We start from the raw sequence: 23,094 nt of genomic DNA, 5'->3' as shown, positions 1-23,094 counted from the left end.
CAGACCGGACTCTCACAGTCATCACTTTCTGTCCATCTCTCGCCGAGCTTGAAATATTTCAGCTCCACTAATGCCGAGACGGAGATTTGTCTGCGTTCACCGCTCATAACTGCTGCCGTCCCCTTGGATCGCTGCATGTTTGCTTCTGGTTCCGTGCCGAACGCTAACAGTCCGCGCTTCCGGCCGTTGACCCCTCGACCCCCGCGGGACCCGGCTCGTTCCTCCACAGAGGTGCACTCGTGAGCAGAGGCCAGATCGCGGCGATCAGCGACACAGGCGATCATGTGGCTCTGCCTCGCTTCCCCCTCAGACCTCTCGCTGCCCTCGCCCGTCCCCCCCCCCCCCCCGGCCTCACAAGCGCACGGCTGTTCCCGTCCGTGTCATATGATGTCTTGTGGCCCCGTAGTGGTAGCAGAACAGTGACAGTTCTATCCCTGCGCCATCTGATCGACGCGCCGCTCCCTGTCACATGTGCGACTCTGCGTGCGTGCATGCGCGTGTGTGCGTGTGTGTGTGTGAGCATCCCTGTATGACTGTAAATCAGGTCACTGACAGTTCCAGCCTTTAGCCATGTGCGTCGGCTTGTGTTGCTGTACAAAGGCCGCACTCAGTCCCGCGTTGACGCCGCGTCGGCCGGAAAAACCTGCGCGACGTCACGGTGGATGAGATGAACCTAAGGTAAACGCGCGCTGAAGATGCATCCTCCTCAGCGAAGACACTCATCAGCCATTTTCCACCGGCCTTAATCATTTGTTTCTGTGGCACATAAACACCATTGCTGCACAAATTGCCTCCCACTTTCCCCTCGCTTCGCCCTCGGCTCCTGTCCTTCCATTTGCCCCCTTTCTAGTGCGTGAAAGGCCCATTTGAGTTGGATTTTTGCTCAGCTGTGATTTCATTCCATGAAAGAATTATCCCCAAAACAAAACACACAGCAGACAAACACTGTGATTATGACTTTTTGATGACCTCTGCATCTGTTTTCTACTTACTGCCGTTTCCTCGTTCTCACAGAAAAATAAAAAGCGAGGTACTTTGTCTCTCAAGACTTAAGAGCACAGCAGAGGGAATTGGTTCTCCTGAGACTGCCGTAACAACTGTTACTGTGTTGTCACAACCAATTTTGGGCTATTTGACCCATTAGACGTCAGTTTTGGGAAAGGAACAGGCAGCGCAGAGAGGTTTGATGTGTGTAATAATGGAAGGTGCGTCCTGAAAAACACTTATAGTCAAAGGACCAAAAAAGTGCATTGAAGAGGTCAGAAATGTTGAAGGGTGCGCCATCGTTTGCGCAGAGGCTTTAATTTACTGTGTAATAACAACTTTATTATTAATAGGAATTATTAATAGTAAGATTTATAGTAGTAGTAATAGTCGCTGTAATTAGTGGTTGATTTACACAGTTAGAAATCAAAACTCAACGTGTTTTATAGATATATGCACAATCTCCCACAAAATAATGATGGTGCTCAATTAATAAGCTGTTTGTTTAACAAACGAAAAAATGACCACAAACTACTTCAAACTAAAAAAAGAAAGAAAGAAAATGTCAAATAAAACATTTTATTAATTATCAAGTCAAAGTAATTAATTAATGCATTGCACAGGTTTAAGTGGCTTCAGTGTGTCCACCAGGCCTGGCCCTCATTTAGAGGAGGTCAGAGGTCAAGACAGCAGAAGTTACAATGTGCAGTGATTGTTTATAAATATACTGTAATCCCATTTATGTATGAGCAACGTAATGAAATGTAATGTAAGCAAATGTAAAGAATTTTTTTACTGGCGCAGCTGATGTCAGCATCTAATTTCATAAGCGCAATTACGTGTAAACGCGCGGTGCGTCACACTGGGGTCGGCGTCGCAGGCTGAGCGTGCGTCGCTGGGGATCAGGAAGCCGCGGCGCAGCGTTAACCTCCTCCATCGATCTGTCCTCGAGCCGGCTGCTCTCCGTCACCAGCCAGTGGCAGCTGTGGAGCAGCACAGCCTGTGGGCTCCCGCTGCCACCAGCCGTGCCCTCTCCTCCTGCCTACACCCCCCCCCCCCTTTTGCTCTCCCTCTCTTCCACTACCTCACTTTTTCTCTAATGAGTTGCAACACTGATAACGAGCCTGATGATCTTCCATTGATTCGGCTATCACTTGCTTGTCTGGTAATTGATCCGTAGCTGAGCCTCTAGTTAATTATATGGGCTTCGACATGGACCCCTGCCCCGGGGGGAATTCTCAAGTCCTGCACAATAATAGTTTTAATAAAGGAGCTCCCGCATCCTTTTTTTCTGCCCTTTCCCACTTCATGTCATTTTTCATCTTTCTTCTTTTACCTCCGTTCTTCTTTCTCGTCCAAATTTCTCCCCCTCCGTGTTTTTTACTTTCGTGCCTCTTTTTCTGCTTCCCCTGTCATCACGGCCATTACCATCAGCAGAGGCAAAGGGGGCAAAGGATGGGGGGGGGGGGGGGGGGGGACGCGTAGGAGATGTGTGAGGCAGAGTGGCCAATATTGGCAGAGTCCAGTCCTTCCTCCCACAAATAACAGCCATTAAGCAGCCGGGTCAGAAGCTGAGACACCAGCTTGACTTGAAACACTGAGTGCCACTCGAAAAACCCACAGACCAGCACATTTACCCACGAGAGCGAGCGAGCGCTGGGAAGCTAAAAAGGAACCTCAGCCGCTAAATTGTCACTTAATATAATTAGCCCGAGCCTCGTGCATTACCTTTTCAGCAAGTTGTTAAGAGCGTCGCTGGCAGAACGCGGACAGGAGGTGACACATTATGGCTTTTTACGCCGAGGCTCCTGACGAGACGCCGGCCACCGCGTGCGCCAGGCAAATGAGGAGATTAAAGCCGCGCGGGGACATAATCTAGACATGTAGGCAGTGATGGAGGAGGAAGTGGAGAAGTGAAGTGACTTTTAGACAAAAGGCACGCGAGCTGGTAGAATCCTTGTACATAACAGCAACGACCGGTGTGATAATCTCGCCAAAGGTTAACCGTATTCTGCCATTAGCACGTGGCACAAAAGGCTTTTAACAGACAGGCAAGCGGCCGCCTGCAGCAATTTAGCACAGAAATCCTGAAAAGAGTGACTTTATACACCGGAGGCCATTTAACGTGGCTGGGGAGAAGTTCTGGCTCGGTCCCGTCCTCTTTTGTTCCCGCGGCGGCGCAAAGAGCACGGTGACATCTCCCTCTCGCCGTGGACTCGGGCACCTGCTCTGTCATTTCTCTAATGACGGTGGGGTGAAAAGACGGGCGGGAGGAGGCGGGAGGGGGATGTCTTCATTGTTTGAGACATGTCCTGCGCGGTGTGAGAGGAAGCGTAGATCTCCCCCCCCCCCCTATCTCTCCGGCTTTACTCTCCAGCGTGTCTTTTTCTGCACGTCTGCCTCCCTTTACTCCTCCATCGCTCATTTTATCCCCTCACCTTCGCTGCTGTGGGGACCAATTTGGCTAAAATGGAACCTCTTCCTCATTTTTTTCTTAATTAAAATCCGAGAGCCTCTGCAGGGGGGTTGGGGGTGGGTGGTGGGGGCGATGGGGGGCTCCTGCGTGTGTGCGGGGGTGCTCACGTGCATGCTGGTGGCAGGCTGCCTGCGTTCCATTAGTCTTTCATTAGAGTGGATGAGACTCAAACAAAGGCGCCACATTTTTTTTGTTCCTGCAACATAAAAAATCTATCATGATGATTTTTTTCTCAATTATCCAAGAAAATAAGATTACTTTCGTGGGATCAATGAATACGTATGCATATTTTTAAATTTGCCTTCAACCTAAACAAATACCTGCGACTGCGATGCTCTGCTTGCACTGGTTGTGTTTGTGAGGCACAAAGTGAGCTGCGTGCTTCAGGGGGGTCCCGCCGGGGGACCAAGTTGCTCCGAGATGTGCCGGCCGCTCGCAGCGCAGACCGTAATAAGGCACGGGGACAGACGCCCCCTGCCTCCCTCTCTGCTCTCCTGCTCTGCGATGGCGCTCGCCCCCCCCCCCCTCCCCCTCGCAGAGGAGGGGTGAGGAAACGTGCGGCATGTCATTGAGCATCTCGGAGTGGAGCGGCACAGTTGACTCAGTTGAGCCTGCAGCGGCCAGACACACACAGCTCGCTCTCTCGCTCGCTCGCTCGCTCGCTCGCTCGCTGTCCTCTCACACACTCAGAGAGCCACCGTCTCTCCCCCCGCCTCGCTCGCCCGCCCGCTCGCCGGCTCTCGCATGCTCTCGCTCTGCCTCGGACACTCACACGCAGGCTCAGGCGCTCAGCTCACTTCCTGAGCGGCTGCGGCGGAGCACTGAGAAAGAGAGAGAGAGAGAGAGAGAGAGAGAGAGAGGAGAGAGGACAGGCACCAGCACAGACGTCGAGAGAGAGGGACACAATCACAGAGAGAGAGATAGAGAGAGAGAGGAGCAGGAGGCAGGAAGAACTGGATAGTTGGTGGCTCACTCCCACACCTCATCTTCACTTTGCTGGGACACACACAGAATTGATGGTAAGACACATTCATGCATTTTATTGGTTCAGGTCTGTTTTACTGGGACTTTAATGTCTAGAACAAACGGTTTTCATTTGCAAAATTTTGCAAACATATTTTAGTTTAGATTTAAAAATTTTTTTTTGCAGCTCATGTTTTGATATTTCACTTCGATTAGCGACACAGACTTGCATCTCGTTGCTTTCACTTTTTGCATGTGTTGCTCGTGCTGCTGGCAGCTTCCAGGTTGTTTCACTTTTCTTCCTCTACTTTGTCTGAAACGTGTTTTACGTGAATGTGTGCGTGCACGCAGGTAAAAGTGTTTCATTGCACGCGTGCATGCGTGTGCGTGTGTGCGTGTGTGCTGTTGTTAAGTCCACCTTCAGGTACGAACCCAACGACACATGGATTAAAGCGCGCACCGAGGCCACGGGCGGCATCACGCACCCCTCCTCACCCGCTCCCGTTCCTCCCCCTCTGTTTTGCTCCGCTCCATTGTTGCTCACCTTCTCGCCGGCCCCCCCTCCTCACTTCCATCCCTCTTCTCGTTCATCCTCCGCTGGCTCCGCTCGCCCTGTCCAAAACGAGGCCCCTGAGGAAATTCACCGCCGCGCTCTCTTTTTTCTCCCTCTCTTTTCACGAGAATTACCTCCACGCTCACTCCTCTGCCACCAGGACGCGTCTTCTGCCTCCACTCCCTCATCTGCCCTCTCCTCACCATCCACCTCCAGCAGCAGGACCTGTGTGGGGCAGGAAAAAACAGAACAGGCAACACGACCCTAAAAGAACCCACCTTCACTGACTTTTTTTCCCCCTTCTCTTCTCCTTCACACTCCCACATCCCTCTCGCCCTCCCTCTCTCCCTCTCCCTCTCTCCGTCTAAGTCCAAAGAGGCAGAGTTGGATGTGAGAGGCAGCGAGTGCGACACGGCCCCACCAGAGCCCGACACAGACCCCGAGTCGCCCAGGTCACCCCCGGCTGAGCCCACCGCACCCGGCCGCGCGACTGGCGCTTCCACCAGCATCCCCTCCAGCAGCCACGGTAGCAGCGGCGGCGGCGGCGGCGGGAGGAGCGGCAGCAGAAGCGGTCTGGGTGGCATTAGTATCGTTAGCAGCAGCGCTGAGGGAGCAGGCGAAAGCTCCATGCAGTTCAGCACCAGACCGCCGAGTGCTGAGCAGCCGGGCTTCATGGGGACATGGCAGCAGCAGAGCACTGACAGCAACCTCCTCTACAGAATGTCCCAGCAGGTACGTCAGCGCGGCTCCACTCCCCGCGGCCGTCTCTGCCTCGTCTCCGTGCCCCGGTTTCCCTCCGCAAGCGCAAACTTTGGCTTTTCCTCTCCCGGTGCATGTGCAGATGTTTGCTGTTGTGGTTCAGTGTGTACAGAAAGAGTGTGCGAGTGTGTATCAGCGGTGTGTGTGTGTGTGTGTGTGTGTGTAATTTGGGGGTGGGGTGTAATATGTTTGTGTTTCCAGTTGATAATTCTTACTTGAAATCACATTTTTGAAACTTTTTTTCCACTTTTTAAAAAATCTCACACTGTTGTGTGTGTGTGTCTGTGTGTGAGAGAGAGAGAGATTGTGTTGTTATTTTAAACACACTGTGTCTGAGTGTGCTTCCATTCATGTGTGTTTTGTGGCTGTTTTCTTTTAAAATTTACAGATCCAAAGCATGATTCATTTCCCCTATTTCAAATCACTAAAAATAGCACATTCTGGTATTTGCAAAAAGAAATATAGCGAAACGTTGCACAGTAGAATATAAATCATTTATTTTTTCCATTTGATGGATTATGCCTTGTCCGGATTTGTTACACACGTAATTGGTCTGAGAGCGGTGTGGACTTTAAAAGGCAGCAATAGCAGTGTTTTGGTAACCTCGGTGCCGATAAAGGCTGGGGAAGGGGCACCCCGCTGGGACCGGCTAATTGACTGCATGTGGCCGCGTCAGGAAGCCCGATGCGCGGCCACTCAACGGCAGAGGAGTCGTGAACGAACACAGGCTCGCCTGGAAAAGTGCAGATGATAACGGAGAGCCTGGGCAGGCGACGTCTCCCCCCGACGTTTGCGTCGTGGCTGCGATGCAAAACGAGCGGAGTCCAACTTAGAGGAGAGAGTTACGCGCGAGGAGACGCGCGTTTTTTTTTTCCTCCCTGCTTTGATAAATGCCAGGTGAGAGGAGTTGGAGGCGAGTTTTGTGAAAGTGCGTCGTTGTGTGGGAGTGTGTGCGCGCGCACGTGTGTGTGGGGGAGACGGCGGAGACAGAGAGGCTGCAGTTCATCACGGAGGGACCTGCGGGCGCTCCGTACCATGCGCGCGCTGTTACGCACTCAGGCCACGGCGGTTCTCGCCCCGCAGCTTCGCCGCCCGTCGCTCTGGCTCGTAAACGAACTTAAGCGACGATTTCTTTAAAAAAATAACAAAAAACAACAACCCTAAAGGTGGAAATGTGACGCTGATGCTGCAGAGAAGCGCATTCTCTAAAGCAGCGTCCCGATATAGTTTGTTAATGAAATATGACCAATGTGCTGCTTTGGGTCTAATCAAAAAGACTCCATCACGTCGATACAAATTACATCACGCATCATATTTATTTTATCCCCTTTACTGCGTCTTTCGTCCGAAGCACCGACCATAAAAACTACTGATAGGTGACGCAGAGGGGTGCGTTGGATCCAGGAGACGCTTCCTCTCCTCTCCCGCAGTGAAGCAGGTGGATGGGCCCGTGCGCTCAGCATCTGCTGGGACCTCACGCTTGCATCCCCACTCCTTTTTACAAATGCGCACCGTTGTTTCAATATAATCAGCTGTGGGACTCGCTGTTATTTATCCTTCCTCGCACCACTTAGAAGACATCTTCCCATGTTTAGCAGGCATGACATAAATCCTCCGAAGGAAGCCTGTTCCTTGACAGACTCGCGTTATTGGAATCTAACCGATAATGACTTTGTGTTTGCCGAGGCTGGCGCACCCTGGGGTGTTGGAGAGGAGAGGAATGCGTTATGGGCTTGTGTTTCCAAATCACCCCCCCCCCCCCTCCCTTAAAGATCATCCTGGTGACACGAGGGATGCGGTATTTTATCGTTGTTAGGCCGAGTTATATTTCTGCCTGATCGATAGAGACGCAAAATAGTTGTGCGCAGTGGATGCGTCTGCGCTGAGGAGCAGGACATCACCAAACCACAACAACCAGCGACGCCCGGTAGAAATCGTATCAGATCAGTCACACGCGACGTGAAAGTAAAGAAATGCGGGGAGATGTGAATCTGTCGTGAAAACACTGTCGCACAGAATGTTTAACGACGCAAATAAGCTGCAGTTTAGCAGGTGCTTCAACATGTCGGTGCACAACATCAGAGACTGTAGCAAAGTCGTGCAAATATTTAGATTTGAAATTTGATATGACATCTTTTTTCAATATTGGGGAGTTGTGGAAATAAAAATACCTTTCTCTTTCAGAATAAAAAAAAACAACTGATCAAAAACAGAATTTAAAATGAACGTCTCCTTAGAATTTACTGAGGCAACTTTCTCGATTTTTGATTTGAAAGTGGATTTTATTTGCATTTTTCATGCAGTAATTGGGTCGTAATCGTGTATTATTATTAAAGTGGTGCAATTGTGTATGATTCCTGAATGAATAAATTAATTTAGCTCCAATCTCCGTGAGATATTTCAGAGATAATGAAGCGTTTCCTTCCTGAATATTTCTGCTTGAGGTCACGCTGCAACAAAATTTTGAAAGAAAAAGTAACAAATGATACAATTAATTTTTTTTTATCTTCGATTAACTTCAGTGTTAAGATTGCAAACGTCAACGTATCTACGCGGAATCACTTGCTCCATTTGTCTAAACGAACGAAATGAACAACAGTGGCGACGAAGGCATTTGTGTTCACACCTAATTCCTGACGTGCACGTTCCACGACAGGCCTTAATTTGTCCAGGCCACACAGCAGAGATTCACAACCTTCACCATCCACGCAAATATAATCAGGAAACAACATAAACAACGCGCCATTTAAAAGAAATCAATGACATGGATTCGATAAATACTGCCTGTTTTCTCAGCTTCATCATGCTCAGAAATCGCTGCCTGTTTGTATAAAACACCGCAAAGGGAACTTTTATAATTGTTTTCATGGAGGAAAAAATACACAAACATTAATTAGGTGTTGAATAATTTCCCAGGCATTATTAGTGATAATATTTAGAGCCTAAATTGACCCGCTGCTGCACATGCGTGCCTATGAATATCGACCCTCGCAAGTTAAAAAGCCCGGAGTTAAGTGATACTACGAGACTAATTGGTTCATCAGGGATAATTCCTCTACAATACAGAAGCCGTAGGCCGCGTCTGTTTTCGCTCCCTCTCTCTCCTCCGCTTCAAGTCAGAGGAATGTGGGAACATTAGAAGAGCTCATAAAAAATGTGCATTCGGCTCCACTGGATCTGATGCTGCCACTCTGGCTCACAGGAGGCTCCGCAGAGGAGGATAGAAGTTAGTCTTGTGTCTTTAATCTAAAATATTTCTAAAATAGCGTCTTCCTTTTCTTTTTGCAAGGGTGCTGTAACGCGGCTTCCTTTGAAGTGCGACAGGTCGACAATGGGCCGAGACCTGGAAGAGGTACAGTGGCATTACAGCTGCTTCATCTCACACGGACTGGTTATAAAGCACTGAGAATACAGTGGAAAAGATCTAGTCATGGACGATAATAATAATAATAATAATAATAATAATAATAATAATAATAATAATAATAATAATACGTTATTTTAAATGGGACTCTTTAGATTTTACCTACATTTTTGTAATTTATTCCTTTTATTTTTAACATTATTAACAACCCTGAAGGATTCCTTTCCCTCACATCAATTCTAATATTAGCTCTGCTGAATTGCCATATAACAAAAATTCTACTAAAATGGACTCTATTTTTAATAACATAAAACAATATTTACATTTTATATAAAATAATTTTTCCATGTAAATCAAATGAAATGTGATGGATAGAAAAGGCGAAGATGGCGTTAAAATACAAAAATTTAAAAATTACAAATTTTTAAATTCCATAATAGAATTTCGCCTCAGCTTGTTCTTCCAGTCGTTTCATTTGAACCTATCCCCCACATTTTCCTGTGTTACTCCTGCATCGCATGTTCAGCTGCTGGGAGTGAACGTGGCTCCGTCAACAACGTGTGCCGCTGTTGTGTTCTCTCTGAGTGCAGAAATAAGGTTGACACAATCCTCCTCAGTGCAAATCACACAACACGCTAATCTGCCTATTAACACTCTGATACACTTGCAGCCGTGTGTGTGTGTGTTTGTGTGTGTTGTTGTTTAACACGGGGGGCACTGGTGGGTTGCACATGTAGTGCATGTGCACTGCTCTTTACCATAGGCAGCGACTCGGAGGCACTGATTTGATGCATATGTGTAGAATTATCCACAGTGAGTGAGTGCGTATGTGTCGTTACCCTCAGCCGTTATTATTTCCATGTCTGTCTTTGATGGGTCATTGCACACAGAACATATGGATGCCTATTTGTACTGTGCATGTATCTGGTGTCAAGTGTGTGTGTGTGTGTGTGTGTGTGTGTGTGTGTGTGTGTGTGTGTCCTGACACTGGAGTCTGTGTGTGCGTCAAGGCGTTTGTGTCAGTGCTTTTGCCATTTATTTTTCTGAGTGGGTGGCTCAGTGCTCATATGCCAGTTGTGTGACTGCGAGTGCTGTTTTGTGGCGTGTGTGTGTGTGTGCATGTGTGCGTGCGTGCGCTGGCTCTGGTTGCACGTGTGTGCGGGTGCGAGGTGAAGTGTCTCTTGGCTGGCCTTGGCTGGAGAGCTGGAGGAGAGCAGAGGTGAAAGAGGAGATTTGCAGAAAAGACACGCACCACTTCCCCCATTACTACTTTTTCTTTTCCTTCTTCTACATCTCCTTCACTGCCGTTCCCTTCCTCTCCTCATTCCTCCACACTTCAGCCCGCGCTTCCTACTCAGACCACCACCAGTCCCCCAGATGCTAAATCCGATTCAGCCAGTTTTGTTTTGCAGCTACTGTCTTCATGGAAAAAGGGCTCTTGAGATTGAACCCGTGTTGGGTGTCAATGATGATGAGACTCAAACACAAGAACACGATAAGCAGACATGATAGAGTGGATCCCTCCAGCACCGGATTGTGGACTCTTTAAGCTTCGTCACTGCTTACATGCTACTGATCGGCTCAGAGAGGCCGTCACAAAAGAAGCATGGCTGAAAACAGGCCAGAGATGCATCTCTCAGCCGCCGTGATGCGAGCGTGTCCTGAAGGCAGCGTTAGTGCAGGAGACAGGGTGAAAGTCAGAGCAGAACGGGCTGCAGCCGCTCGCCTGTTTACTGTGTGTGCAACGTTAGGAGCGCATCCAGTTCGACGGAGCGGAGGGATGTACAAGGTCCCATTCATGCTGTGGTCCCCTCTGTGTTTACACAGGCACCGATGGGGGAGATGTGACGTCCACAGCAGCTTTACTTTAAACCTGGTCCATTGGCTTTGAAATCTGGGAAGATTTGAAATCTTCCTGAAAGCGTTTTTCTACTCACGCCTTAGCTTCGTGTGTCCCGGGTCACACAGTGACCTCTGTGGCCGTGCAGCAACGCCCTGCACGGCCACAGAGGCCACCAGCACCGACCCCGACTCCGTGTGAGACCCACCGAGCAGCACGTGAGCGTCCACCACGGGCTCCGTGTCGGCCGCTGGGGCCGCGTGCGCCACCGTGCACGCCGTGAGGACGGCCTCTTCTTGGAATGTGAGGGCGACAGTCTGTGGGAGTCGTTCCCGGGGACTTTCTGAGTCTTGTGTGGGCATGAGCCTGTAAAAGGAAAGAAGCATAGCTCCGATTTGCAGACCTCCTTTTTTGTGTTTATGGTGTTAAAAAAAAACAGCTTGTGTCAATTAAAGACGTGTGTGTGTGTGTGTGTGTGTGTGTGTGTGTGTGTGTGTGTGTGTGTGTGTGTGTGTGTGGCGTGTGATTAGCTCCTCAGTTCACTGGGGCAATTATGACAGACTGTAATATTACCAGCAACAGGAATGTGTGTCAGGTAGAGAGGTGTTGTTCCATTTTCTTCCACACCCGCTCTTATTTGCCTTTGGTCCAGTTTCCTGCAGAGACGAGAGCGTGAAGAGGAAGCGTGTGTTTGAAGGGCCAGTCGCTCAGGATGTCACCACCCTGCCACTGGCTAATGAAGGTGGTGTGTGCGTGTGTGTGTGTGTGTGTGTGTGTGTGTGTGTGTGTGTGTGTGTGTGTGTGTGTGTGTGGAGCAGGAATGCAGCAGCTGTCACCAGGGGCGCTCATGACAGGGTTGAAGCGCGGCCGCGTCCCGTTTCTGTGTTGTGTGTGTGTGTGTGTGTGGGGGGGGGGGTGTCCTGTGGCCAGCGGAGTCACACTTTAAGACGGGAGCACGCGGCTCAGGCTTTGTTGGGAGAGGCTCCCTCGCCTTCCGCCCCGTGCCCAGAGGAAGGTGACAGGAGGCGCGACCCGCGCTAAGTGACGTGACCCTGGGCATACCCTCGCGCGGCCGTTCCCTTTTCCTGTTATTCCTCAGCTCCTGTTTTTGTTTTCCTTGGAGCCGCGCCAGAGCAACGGGCAAATCCACGGCCGGCTCTTTTTGCATGCGTCTTTAAGGACCCGTGTTCGCTCCCGCTGCGGGCCAATTTGCCCCATCAGCAGTCAGCGGCAGCCGGCGGGAGCTCTCAGGGCTCAGAGCCTCCTGGTTTTTGTGCCGGCGATGTGGCTAATGCTGTCACTGTTATTTGAAAAAGCACTCAGGGTGAATTGCTATTATTATTGTTAAAACCATCATCATCATCATCACTGGGCTTATTTCTGGTTATGGGTAATGATGGTAATTTTGTGCAGGGCTCACAGTTGACTCTTTCCCCTGCTAATCCAACATGTACTCTCGCTGAAAGCGCGTGTTTGTTTGGGCCGCGCGTTTCGGACGCGCTGGCAAATTATCAAAGCTGTAGTGGAAAGAAAATGGGTCTCCTACAGGTAACGGCGATTTGGTGTGAGTCGAGGACGACTGAGGGAGGAGCGGCCTTCGCTCTTTCCATCTGTCTGTCTCTGCTCTGTCTCCAGCTTAGCGTGGAGGCTCTGACTGCCAGAGGCCCGGGGAGGGTTTTAGGGAGGTTCTGGAGACGGGAGGCTGGTGGTACTGGCTGTGGTGGGCTCCAGGCCAACACACACGCACTGATACGCAGACGCAGACGCTCGGGTGCCAGATCCTGTGTCGTCTCATCTTCATGCAGATTGCGTCAATCGCTTTCTAACAATCCTGTCGCTTTAACCCTGAGACTGACTCCGAACTCATTAGCTACTTTCTGGTTGCGAAGCAAGCGTTGAAGCAACATGTGTGAGCGTTTGTTTGTGAGCTCTGCTGACTTTGTGAAAATGTTTGCGCTGTTGGATTAATAAGGTTTAATGGCCACTGTTAAACGCAGCTGCCTTGGCATCCCACCGCCTGGGTGGCTCTTGGTTTTTGGTGAGTGTGTGTGGGTGCAGACGCAAGTGTGTTGTCCTGTAGCAGAAGCCTTTACTTGAAACCGCACACACACACGCACACACACACACACACACACACACACACACACACACACACACACACACACACACACACACACTGCTCGGTTCCTTTGAATCCATAGCATCATTTAAGTCACAAATGATCCAATTAGACATGAATTGGCAGGGCCCCGTATCCGTGGCAACCGGCCAAGGAGAAGGCCACAGTGCATGACCTCTGCCTCAGTGCATTGTTGGTCGCCTGCCTCCTGTGACATTTAGCGGGTGATCGAGGCGACACTTCGCTCTTTAACAAAGAGACAAAGTGAGTTTTCTTGTTTTTAAGTGTTAAATGGAGAAGATGTATTTGTGTTGATGAAACATGCCTTCGTGCAGGCGCACACACGCACACACACACACACACACACACACACGCTCTGTCTATGTTGATGTTTTCTGTGTAAATGGTCTGAGCTGCCTCATCCATTGTCGGGAAACACACTCAGCGATAAGTGCTTTGCTGCAGCTCCGTCCGCTGCATGATGTGTGTGACTCTGACTGGCATTTAATATTTCATGGCATTTAATCCATTTGATATGTTTCCCTCCAAATACAAAAGAATCTGCAGCTTTTGTTTCTTTTATTCAAGCCATTACTTTGCAGCTCGTTGATCACTTTAGTTTTGTAAAAGCTGGCAACAAGGGATTCGTCACCTAGATTCACTGTTGTGTCTCTGCACAGCCTCTCGAGCGTAGCGCCTCGTTTCGCAGCTAGAACGAAGCCCCGAGAGGTCAAAGGTGACCCTCTGTGCCTGATCAAAGGATATATTTCAATACCATCAGTCATAAGCAAGCAGCTGAGACGTATTGCAGGGAAAACAGAGAAATGAGAGCTCTTAACGAGCAGCCAGTTTACAGGATGCAGCGGCGGAGAGAGGAGCGTATCATGACAAAGAAGGGGAAAGGCAGCCGACAGCTTGTGCATCAGTCAGAAGTTGAGGAGGAGGCTCTCTCTGAGATCAATTGGTAATAGGCTGAAGTCACAGAGGCGATTAAAGGCGTCGACTTGCCTGTGTTGTAAATGCTGTCAGATCTGTTAAAGGAAGCCTAATACCTCTCAGGTTGAAAGCTGTAATAACATCAACCGTAACTGGATCCACGGGGAAGTGCAAGTGTGTGTGTGTGTGTGTGTGTGTGTGTGTGTGTGTGTGTGTGTGTGTGTGTGTGTGTGTGTGTGTGTGTGTGCGTGCGTGCGTGCGTGTGCGTGTGTGTGTGGAAAACGAAAGGGAGGATGGGCAAAAGTGTTTGATTGTGTATAATGGCGCGGTGCACGTAGGTTTGTGCGGCGTGTTGTGTAAAGCAGCAGCAGCAGCGTGCATAAAGGCGAGAGCCGTGGGGTTGCTCCTGGCATTTTTTCGGCCACCAGATGCCTGTCACTGCTCTGAGAAGAGGAAAAAAAAAAGAAAAACATGGACGGGGGGGATGAGGAGGGGAGAAGGACAAAGAGGAGGGAGAGGAAAGCCGAGGAGGGAGGGGCTGTGAGTGTTGGGGGGGGGGGGGTTCTTGCGCTGCTCAAATCATGTCACGTAGCGCTAATTCATCCAGCCTCATTAGAGCGAGGGAAGGGACCGGGGGGCCTCTCAGGACCGGGCCCCGGCTCACGCTAACACAGCCACACGCAGATATATGCATGCACACATTGTCTCAGTTGGTCTCTGGCACAGATGCAGTTTGTGTCTTACACACACACACACACACACACACACACACACACACACACACACACACACACACACACACACACACACACACACACACACACACACACACACACACACACACACACACACACACACACAGATGACACTGGCACATGGCGCAGTGCGGGGGCAGTTTGGGGAATAGAAAACTGCCTTCTCAGGAAGGCCCCGGCCAATTAAGGACCTGACCGTATTGAATGTCAAGTGTTAATTTAGGCTCCCCCTCCCTCACTCCCCCCCACCTCCGCCCCTCATTTTCTCGGCCGTGCTGGGGGCAGCGGGGATGCGTGTGTCCCAGAGATGAGCGAATCCGCGTGGAGGCAGCGCTGACTGATCGCCCGCTCCGTGTTATGTGTCGCAGGGAGGTGGCGAATGTGCCTCCCCCTTCTCCCCCCCCGAGGGACACGGCGGCGGGTGGGGACGCGGGGAGGGAGGATTAAGTGTGTGGCAGTGATAAGCAGGGGCTGGGGGGGGGGGGGGGGGGTCGCGCTGGCAGAGGGGCACGGAGAGGGCACCGGGTTTGTTTGATCTCCCAGGACCGGGCGGTGACTTTGATCGTCTTTTAATTGTTTTCATTTGCGCTGAGGTGATGTCGCCGGCGCTGAGGACAGAGCGAGTAAATCACCCAAAGTTTACAGAGCTCCGAGGGTTTTTTTTGTATAAGCTCTATTAACTTTATGGGAAACTTGAAGTGATGTGGACATGATGGCTGCGTACTGCACTCACAGCTGCCGGCTGGTCCAGGGGCAGACAAGGTTGTTTGTGAGTCGGACTGATGGTAAATGCCCACCTCCTTACCTCCATGATCTAATAGACATCCACTTAGTCTTAATGGGCAGATTCCCTTTCTCCTCTCGTGATGACTGTTGCACTCCTTAAAGGTGAAATTGCCAGCTTGTCTTTCCTATCACCCCCCCCCCCCCCCCCACCCCCCTGGCCACCACCCTGTAGCCTCATGTTCGCGCCGCCTGGACAGAGCGGAGCATCTCCAGCTAAATAAATATTAATGTATGGCTTGTTTTGGTAGCGAAGCCCGTTCTCGGCCCTTTGTCTCACACTCGCGTCGGTGCGTCTGAGTGAACACCCGGGTCGGTGTGTGCTTGTGTTGTCCGGTGATAGCAGGGATGTCATGTAATTGAATAGAGAGGGTGAGTATTGATTCCCCCCCCCCGTGTGTTATTAGTGCCTGCTGCTACTGACAGAGCATGAGCCACCTGCAGACACACATGCGCACACTTCCACATGTACTCAGGATGTACAGCATGTCGCTGACTGGGTCACACTGTGTCAACAGGGTAAAGGTGTCCTCGTGTTTTATGGAAATATCAACAGCAACGGCCGGAGCAATCGGTGGGAACCTCTGGTTTTTACAGAGCCGCGTGTCACGGGCTCCGCCGTCCTCTCTGCTCATTTGAGGTCTGCTACTTTATCTGCTTTGTCAATCTGCAGTAAGTGATGTTTAGCCTGGAAAAGGTCACAGCAAAGTTCAGTCTCTGATCACTGATGTTCAAAGATACAGGCGGCGGGGGGAGGGGGGGGGGGGGGCCGTGTTGGTGGAGGGAGGAAGAAGCAGAGCATGTCAGAGGCCGGCGTAGCTGCTCTTTCTCCTGGTACCGATGTCTGCAGGGCCTCTAAAGCGCCAGTGGTCAGGCGGCACTGAGAGGTCTGTCAAGCCCTAATTGATCACCCCAACCTGGGGAGCGCCGGACAAAAGGGGAGAGGCCGGAGGGGGGGGGGGTGCTACAGATAAGGCTAAAGGGAAAGGAAGAAAAGGGAGAAAAGGAGAAATTGTGCGACCGGTGGCTTAATCTTTCCGGACTGGCCCTTTTTTCCCCGTTGGATGATAGATATCGTGAGCCTGGCATGTGACACAGATGGATAATGCAAGCGTCCGGGGTGATAGAGTTATAAATTAACACATTACTGGACCTTAATGCGGACTACTGTGAACGACCCCACAGCAACATTATCAACCCTGCAGGCGCACACACCAACACACACACACACACACACACACACACACACACACACACACACACACACACACACACACACACACTCACTGATGCGTCTAGCTGAGCTCAGGGTTCGGATTGTACTGCTCAAGTGGCATTGATTTGTTAAAGTGCTGAATTAGCAGGAGCGGCACAGCTGCTGGGGCTGTTTTTTTCAGTATTTTACAATCTCACTCCCGTAACTTCTCATCCTCACACTCCTTCCTTCGCTGCCCTTAGATGCTCGAGCGCCCGTTCCTGCATCTCCGGCTCCCTGTGTGACTCCTTTGTCTCCTATCTCTCATCCGACTCGCAGTCTTTTTCGCTCCGTCCCAACGCTCCTTCGTGCAGCTTTGCTGCCGTCGCCGCGGCTCCCCCGGCAAACGCCTGCTTCTACTTTCCCCTCTTCTGTCTCCAGCTGGAAGGTTTCACTCAAACGAGCAGTTGTTTTTTCCCTCCTTCTTCTTGTGGCCCACACATTATTTGCCAGCCAAGACTGTTACGTCCCTGACTCTGAGACCGAAGGGGAAGCGGTGTGTACGTGTGCGGCTGGGGATTGGTATTTAATAGGCAGACGTGCAGTACAGGGCAGCTAATATCCAGAGCGGCAGTAGCCTGCATTTTAAGGCCACACACAGTGACGAGGTCCTGCACGGCTCGCTGTATTTTAAACCCGCCCGTCTCCTGCAGCTCAAGGCAATTGCTTCTACATGTACCAGCTAACCGCACCGAATTCCACTGATGTGAATGTCATTCATCAGCAAATGAGCGCTCCTGGAAACGGAGCAGCGTGCAGCGAGGGTCACTGGTCCCACTGTCCGCCGAGCGTGTTGTACTTGGGCTTATGACTCGGACAGACTGTCTGCTTTCGGAGTCCAAGTCAAGGCCCGCGGCCAAGAGGTGCGGATTTGTTAGCGTCTGCTCCATTATCACCTATCACTCCCACGACGGGCTTGTGTGTGTGTGAAGGAGAGATATAGGGGAAGTCTGGGGAGTAAAGACACTGTCCCCCTCTCTCCTCCTTGCTGTGGTCCAGCCCAAACAGTTACCATCTGGTGACCAGTGACTGACCCTATCCTTGTCTCATTCCCTCTCGCTCACACAATCACACGCACTGAGTGCCGGACTGCATCCAAGTGATGAATGAGTGACCACTCGCCTCCTCCCTCCTCCCCTGCTGAGTGTCCGTCTCTGCCAGACCTCCTTGGTCCCTCCCCCCGACGCGCACGATTGGCCGATGAAAGGTTGATGGGCGACTGATCTGTCTACAGCGCCAATAAAATGCTCAATAAAGCACCGGCCTACTGCAAAGACACCTACGAGGAAAAGCACATATGCTGCACATGGGTGCACGCGCACACATGACATTGTCCCAGAACGAGCACATACCGTGTACAGACGTCAGATTTCTGTTTGCTAGATTTACTCGTGCTACTTTTATTTTATGCTACATAATGATTTTTCTTCCACATTGTGTGCATACTGTAGTTAGAACCGCTAGGAAATCACAGTTATTGTACCTGATGATGAGAATATTTACTGGCACTAGTCTGATCACAGGACAAGTATTTAACTGTATATATATATAAACTTGGAATGAGACACATCTGGCTGATGAGAATGACTAGTCACAGTTTTTGTGTAGTGACGCACAATTTCAGAAGAAGGGAGTGTGTGTCTTACAGTATCTACCAGAGGCCGAGAAGAAGTGACACATGCATCAGAGGGTTGTGACATGCCAGGGTCACGACAGGGGTCACGCTGGCTGTCCACAGAACACATGCTCGTCTCCTTGCGCAGGCTTGAAAAACGCCGGATCACGGTCCCTTTCAAGTAAATCCGACTCCCACTCGGCGTGACCGAAGGGGAACAAGGACTGCGCGGAGAGCAGGTTTAATGGCAGCGACTACACCTCGCCCTTCGGGATGATCGCAGGGCGGGGGGAGAGAGCGGAGGGGGGAGGGAGCGACGCGAGTGCTGACTGAGTGACTGCTTAAAAACACAGAGACACAGCGACAGAGGGAGATAAAGTGAAAGCGCAAGTGAAGCATCTCAGCAAGAAAACACTTAAAGTGAGGGATAGTGAGCGGGGATGAAGGGAGGCAGCTTGGGGGGACTGAAGGAGACAGGGGGAGGGAGGCGGGGGGGGGGACGCGCGTATCCCTCGCCTAAGGCTGATGCATTGTGACAGTCACTTAGAAGGATTTCACTTCCCCTAAACTGTGACTTGCAGGAAGGAAGACCATAAGTTGGGACAATTATGGGCTAAAGGAGATATGACAGGGCACATAGAGAGGGAGCCGCAGAGGGAGGGAGGAAGGAAGGAAGGAAGGGAAGCCAGTGGGAGTGCTAGGACACAATCCTATCATCTGCGTGTGTTTGGCAGATTGGCCTGTATATGAACGCTATGTATTCTCTGCTCTGCATGGGGGGGAGGGGGGTCCTGCTCAGAACTCACCATGTCAGAGAGTCTACCTCCTCATGGTACTGAATGTTACCACTGCGCCTCCCTCATTCCTTGGCCTTGTAACTGAACCTGGTGACGGCAGGAAGGAGGGACCAGATAGCAGCAAATCTAAACACTGGATTCACACCCTGCCAAAAAAATGGGCCCCGCTTTTCAAGCGCGCTCCCGTCTTTGGTAGCCGTTAGCGTGGCCCTGCGTGTCTCGGCCCCACAAGCTCGTCTGCGGTACATTCTGTTACCCCCGTGCTACAAGCGCTGCCAAGAATGTCCCTGTAATTTGAGTGGAAGCGGATTCCAAGAAACACACTTTTCATGTTTCATTGAGTCGTTTTGCTTTCAGCGCTATTATGTCCTTCATGCGGGTGAAGTCGTCGTCAGGATTTTCTCTGGTTTGCACAGTTCACCTATAGTTCTCTCAAAACCTTCAACGGGCTTGTGTAAAAATGATTACAAAAGCAAAAGAGCTTTCATTTTGAAATTCACCTTTTCAAACATGTGTCTCTGTTTCTTTTAATTTTACCATGTGTTTAATTTCCTGCCAATATGTCATTTATAAAATCTACAAGAACTAGGCTAATTGTTTTAAATGTGATCTATTTTCCAATTTAAACTGATCCTCATCATGTGCCGGTTGTCTTTGCTGAGCTGGCATTCGACGACCGTGTAGGTCTGCTCCTCTCTCTCTCCCTAACTCGCTCCTGTGGGCTTTTATTTTGACGCCCTCCAGACTGGAACTAGCTGTGAGAGGAAGGGACGGGGGATGGATTGATGAAGGAGGGTAGGGGGCCACACTGGGACAGCGGTTGAGGGGCATTAGGCCCCTGAATACAGCTGGGACCTCTACTCTCAAAGACATGGTAATGACCGTCTGCTACAGTAGCAGCGCAGAATCCTGGAATAAGACAATAGCAAACAAGCCGCTGAGAGTGGAGACTGGCACATGCGTAACCACCAGTGACACATGTTCACGCCAATACATGAAAGATGAGAAGTGCCTGGAATGAAACGTTCAATAGGCATGATCCAGAATCAAACAAGCAGAAAACTAGAGGAAGTCTTCAGTAGCTGTGCAGGTGTGAACCTAACCCTAACCCTGGGCGTGTCCAGTGTGTTCTGGTATCTATTAGCGCCGCGTGCAAAAACAAGCGCCGCTTCCTTCCCTTTAGTGCGCATTATCCACACCCTCAAGCAGCCGTTATTACCCACGACAGAGGTCGAGAGGGGCTGTAGGCCAAGCGCGCCATCGACTGTGGAGTCAATAAAGGGCTCGTGCCTTTCCACAGCCATCCATTATAGTGAGAAAGCAGCGTTCGAGGGGAGGCCGCGCGTCAGTGGACTGCGTAGAAGACTCCGCTTCGCTCCGGCCCTCGGTCCACTTTTCCCACCGGTGGCTGCAGCCTTCCATACAGTCCACGCAGGCTTAAATAATTTATCTGCTCTCGCTCTCCCTTGATCTCGCACTCTCTCCGTGTCGCTCCGTGTTGAGCAACCCCCCCCCCCCACACACACACACACACACACCTCCCCACCTCCCCCACCTCCCCGCTCCTCTTAGCACTTGCTTCATTTGTTTGCTTTGAGGAGCTAAATCTTGTTTGCGTGTATTAATAAGTCAAGGCGGATTATCCCCCGCACCCTTCTACCACCCGTTAGCGGCGGAGCGCTCTCTGCTTACACTGTATTTGCAGCCGGGTGGCTCTGTTTGCAGACCCCCCCCCCCCATACCAGAGAGGCCAAGTGTGCTAGGCTAATTAGATTAAGTCCGATGCCTGTAATGATTGCCTGCCATCTATTTTTAATGACTGCTGCATATCAAAGAGTAGTAAAGCATGCTACCAGCGAAAACGGCTCCCGGGCCTCAGTGTCAGGCGCCGTAGGGGGCACAGACTTAGCATTAGCATGTTGCTATTCCGTACGTGTGTGTGTAGACATTCTTGTCACTGCAGACCAAGAGGAAACATGTGTTAAGCGTGGCCTCTGCATGGCCTTGTTAAAAACAATACGCACACACACAAATAACTAAATAACTTTCAACTGCATGACATGACATTGCAGTTTTCTGTGGTTTCAATTACAGCTAATACTATTCTAATTTAAATCCTGGAGGGACTAGCAAATACGATATCCAACCGCGTTTAGGCTGGAAAACAGATGCAGAACTAATTTAGAATCTGAACAAAGTAAAATACGAGCATTGTCTTTTTTGCTGTATCATTCTCGGTCTGTTTTTTCATTTCTCTGCTCCTCCTCACATGCGTAAATCAAAAGTGAACCTGTTTCGTGGCACGTCTCAAAGAATCAAGTCAAGGCTGACACCTTTGCATCTCAAGAAGCGCTCATCAGGGCTCTTTATGCGTCTGAGATGTTGCTCATCTTTAATAGATGGCTCTAAGTCTCTTCCCTTTTTCTTCACCCTCTGTCTCTTGGCCCTGTAAAAGCGGGTATAAATATTTGAAAGGCGAGCAGTGCAAAAGTGGGGAAAAAGAGGCGTTTAGCAGAGCCATTTAGAAACACAAATCTGAAATGAGAGAACGTGAAGAGTAAAGCAGGAACAAAGAGAAGAACGCTGAGCTCCAAGCGGCGAGAACCAGAAGTCACTGGGAACAAGCAAGCGTGTCGTTTTCCTCAGTTGCTCTGTTTCCTGCTGAGCAACACACACACACACACACACACACACACACACACACACACACACACACACACACACACACACACACACACACACACACACACACACACACACACACACACACAGGTGTGGAGAAGATTTCCATAAAATATTAAAGGAGGTGTCTCCTGTAATTATAGCACTGTTTGCCTCTGCTTCAAAGCCTGATGTGTAATTAAACAGGATCGCACACGCATGAGCCAAAGTAAAGCACAATGCCCACGCACGCACACGCAGCACGGTGCAGATCTCTGTAACTCATAGACTCTCAGAGCGCTTGCTCAAATTTGTACACACGCACACTCAATGGACTCATTCATAGGGAAGTGCTCTTACACAGCGTTGAGCAAACACACCTTCAATCTCCTCTCCCTCACACACGCACACACACACACACACACACACACACACACACACACACACACACACACACACACACACACACACACACACACTCAAACTCCAGAGTCTGTAATGCGCTTTGCTTCCCAGACACCCTATTGTGATGTTATCTCCATAACTATCCATATATTGATCCACCTCCCTCCTTCCTCTTTTTAATTCTCTCCCCATCTGCCCCCACCCCTCACCCATCCAGCCCTTATCTAATCTGGCTATGCCACTAATGGCAGCCATTCCCCGCCATGAACAAGTGCCATAATGTGCTCTGGTAAGCCGTTATGATGTGAAATGACCCTATTGATTGGCTCGCATCCCCACTGACAAAAAAGAAGTGGCGGCAGTCACTTATTACTGTTAATGAGCTGTGGGATGGGCCCTAAGTAGCGGGGCAAACGTGCACGTGCGTGCTGCACGTACGCACGTACACACACACACACACACACACACACACACACACACACACACACACACACACACACATATGCGTGCTTTGCATAATTGCGGAGGCATCACTCCTACCTGCCTGCGTCCCGCCACATTTCAGCTCGTTAGCGACGGGAGGTCCCACCGTGTGGGCGAATGACGAGCTTTTAATGGCCGCCACTTGGCATTGTCACGTCGTGTTTTTCGATGACTGTTGCATCTGCTTCAATTTTTGTTTTTGCATCTGCTGTACACACCTGGTGTGTGTGTGAGATGACCCCATTTGTTTGAACAAAGCAAAAAAAAAAAAAAAGCCATTTAGCCTTTGCTTTTTTACCACGAGCCCAGATGTGATCACATCAGGTCACGGGCCTGGATGCAGCTC

The 23,094-nt window shown here is 50.4% G+C and overlaps 1 protein-coding gene and 1 long non-coding RNA gene across 6 annotated transcripts in view; one reads left to right on the top strand and one right to left on the bottom strand.

The window, feature by feature from the left end:
- bnc2 (basonuclin 2) overlaps positions 1 to 23,094 on the top strand; it is a 129,134-nt gene that overhangs the window by 45,589 nt on the left and 60,451 nt on the right. The window contains exons 1-3 of one of the 5 annotated variants that reach the window (XM_029163086.3): positions 4,153 to 4,479; positions 5,346 to 5,708; positions 9,025 to 9,087. The exons of 1 other annotated variant lie outside the window; for it this stretch is intronic. In XM_029163086.3, coding sequence (XP_029018919.1) covers positions 4,477 to 4,479; positions 5,346 to 5,708; positions 9,025 to 9,087 — 429 coding nt within the window. In that variant the 5' untranslated portion in view covers positions 4,153 to 4,476. Of the gene's footprint in view, positions 1 to 4,152; positions 4,480 to 5,345; positions 5,709 to 9,024; positions 9,088 to 23,094 lie in introns of those variants that run through there. 3 more of the 5 variants (XM_029163070.3, XM_041072448.2, XM_029163077.3) reach the window with 3 other exon arrangements.
- On the bottom strand, positions 1,550 to 3,911 carry LOC129603857 (uncharacterized). The gene is made up of 2 exons (XR_008694090.1): positions 3,781 to 3,911; positions 1,550 to 3,656 (listed from the first exon to the last, which is right to left on the bottom strand). It is a non-coding gene; the product is annotated as an uncharacterized LOC129603857 (long non-coding RNA).

Source organism: Betta splendens, chromosome 1 (genome assembly GCF_900634795.4).
Source record: "Betta splendens chromosome 1, fBetSpl5.4, whole genome shotgun sequence".
NCBI classification, from domain to species: domain Eukaryota; kingdom Metazoa; phylum Chordata; class Actinopteri; order Anabantiformes; family Osphronemidae; genus Betta; species Betta splendens.
The sequence above is the reverse complement of the archived record's forward strand: the minus strand, read 5'-3'. Positions and strand labels throughout refer to the sequence as shown.